The sequence below is a fragment of the Spinacia oleracea genome, chromosome 1 (assembly GCF_020520425.1).
Source record: "Spinacia oleracea cultivar Varoflay chromosome 1, BTI_SOV_V1, whole genome shotgun sequence".
In the NCBI taxonomy this organism is placed as follows: Eukaryota; Viridiplantae; Streptophyta; class Magnoliopsida; order Caryophyllales; family Amaranthaceae; genus Spinacia; species Spinacia oleracea.
The window spans coordinates 11,606,904-11,609,297 of record NC_079487.1 but is presented as its reverse complement, the minus strand read 5'-3'; the positions used below and the strand labels follow the sequence as shown (position 1 = coordinate 11,609,297).

The 2,394-nt window shown below is 34.3% G+C and overlaps 1 protein-coding gene across 1 annotated transcript; it reads left to right on the top strand.

Annotated features, from left to right (window-relative positions):
* The first annotated feature begins 950 nt into the window (after positions 1–950).
* On the top strand, positions 951–2,083 carry LOC110791776 (uncharacterized). The gene is made up of 3 exons (XM_056831661.1): positions 951–1,244; positions 1,326–1,880; positions 2,039–2,083. Exons 1-3 carry the CDS (start codon positions 951–953, stop codon positions 2,081–2,083), a joined length of 894 nt encoding a protein of 297 aa, XP_056687639.1.
* Positions 2,084–2,394: the final 311 nt, after the last annotated feature.

Genomic DNA, 2,394 nt, shown 5'->3' with positions numbered 1-2,394 from the left:
ATGTTTAACAAACATCTATGTAGCTAGTGCAGCAATAATATATGAAATACGTAAGAAAATAAACATATAAAGTTGTGTGTATCACTGGTTTATTTTTCTCGCAATATGCTTGTCGAACACATGTACTCCTTTTCCCAATCGATTTGCTACATGTAACTAACATTATAAAAATTCCATTGATTAAATTCTACAATTGCGAGTATAGAAAGTACGTCATATTTGATTTTTCCATATGTGTACTATTTTAGATGGGGATCAATTGAATTTTAAATGTATGGAGATTTTATCAAATGAAATGTTGACATTTTAATTGATTTAGCATAATTATGTATTCTTGGAACTGCTCCTTGACTCCATTCCCTTCGGTAATGCTATAGTCGATCAAGGATCTTTCTCTAATTCGAGGTAAAATTATAAGAGCGATATAACTGTAGTTAAGGAGATCTAGCTTAAGGGGTTTAGTTACCCGAGGGGAGAAGGAATAGCAAGAGAATCAACCAAGACCCCGTTAGTAGCGGTGAGCGAAAGCATATTGCGGGTTTGAAGAAAAACAGACAGGAATCAAATCCAAAAGCTCCAAGAGCTTTAGCGATTACATTACCACCGATTTACGATTTAGGGTATTCTTTAATTTGATTTGCAGTTGTTGTTTTTTACTGTATGACAACTTCCTTATTTGTTGTTTTCACCTTCCTTAAGTAATTTCTTTTTTTATGTGTTTTGCAATCAAACATTAATGATATTTAACAATTAATAAGGTCATCTATATAATATACTAAAAGAGAGAAAATTAATGTGAAATTAATGATATTTAACAATTAATTAGGTCATCTATATAATTTCTTTTTTTTTATGGGTTTGCTCAAGGGACCTTCCCCTTTAGGTATCTTGGCATTCCTATATGCTCAAAAATAATTTCCATTGCTGAGTGTGATAAAGTTGTGGAGAAAATGTGCATCAGAATCAAAAGTTGGAGTGCTAAGCATCTATTCTTTGCTGGTAGACTGACATTAGTCAGCTCAGTGCTTATGGCTCTTCAAAATTACTGGGCACAGATTATGATTTTGCCTAAAAGCATCTTTAAAGTTGTTAATGGCATTTGTAGAAGTTTTCTGTGGAAGGGAACAACTGACTCTAGTGTTCCTGGAAAAGTAGCTTGGAATACTGTTTGCAAGTCAAAAAAGGAGGGTGGTTTGGGGCTCACTAATTTGAGGATGTGGAACATAGCTACTATGGGAAAACATGTCTGGTTGATTGCCAAAAACAAGGAGAATATTTGGGTTCAGTGGATTCACTCAGTTTACTTGAAAGGTAAAACCTGGTAGGACTACTCCCCTAAGAGTGATGATAGTTGGTACTGGAGGGCCATTTGCCAGATCAAGGATTTGATGAAACAACATATTACTGAAAACCAGTTGATGGCTATCAGCAAATACTCCATAAAGAAAGCTTATTTGAAGTTGATGGGTCCTGCTCCAGTCCAATACCGGACTACTGCTGTATGGGGGAGACTAGGACAACCAAAACATCGTTTTATTATCTGGCTTGCATTGCTAGGTAGATTGAACACCAAAGACAGGTTAATGAAGATTTGTGTTACAACTGATAATACCTGTCTGTTGTGTGGCATTGCAATTGAGGATCACAAGCATCTTTTCAGTGGTTGTCCTTTCAGTGAGAGATGTTGGCATCAGATTGGTTTATGGTTGGGCATCAGGTGTACCAGGAATCTACCAGAACTGGTTAACTGGTTGCATAAAAGATCAGTTACTAAATTCAGAAAAGAGGTCATATATGCTGTTGTCATGTGTACAGTTTACCATATTTGGAAGGAAAGAAACAATGCTCTGTGGAATGGCCAAGTATGCAAAGTAGATAAGGTTTGCAACAACATTAAACACCATGTTCAGTCTAGAGTTTCAGCAAATTTGCCTAGAAACATAAGCCATATCATAGAGATCATACTTGGTATACTTCCCTTGTAGAGGGATAATTTGCTGTTTTGGCCTTTGTTGGGCCTGTTTTGATTCTTTTTCAGTGGGCCAGTCCACTTGAGAAGTTAGGTTGTAAAGTTGCTTGTTGATATATATATACCACTCTACTTTCTTAGCAAAAAAAAAATAAAAAAAATATGAAACTGACAAATGTTGCTCTATGATTTGTCTCTCTTATATGTATAATAAAAAATATTAAAAAGTAAAATTTTGATTCTATAATTAATTTGTTAACTTTCACCTCATAATAATATTTGATTATATTTTCGTCAACAAAAAAAAAAGATTTTATTCTACACATGGGGAATATTTTGTAAATTATCTTTTCAATATTTTGGTGGAGAATGATGACAAATATTGCCCTCTAATTTTCCTCTCTAGCTTATAACATAAATAATGA

Coding starts and splice junctions, on each gene's coding strand:
- LOC110791776 (XM_056831661.1), top strand. CDS start 951: ATGTGCATCAGAATCAAAAGTTGGAGTGCTAAGCATCTATTCTTTGCT. Junction 1,245..1,325: donor TAGCTACTATGGGAAAACAT/GTCTGGTTGATT, acceptor AAAACCTGGTAG/GACTACTCCCCTAAGAGTGA. Junction 1,881..2,038: donor AAGTATGCAAAGTAGATAAG/GTTTGCAACAAC, acceptor ATTCTTTTTCAG/TGGGCCAGTCCACTTGAGAA.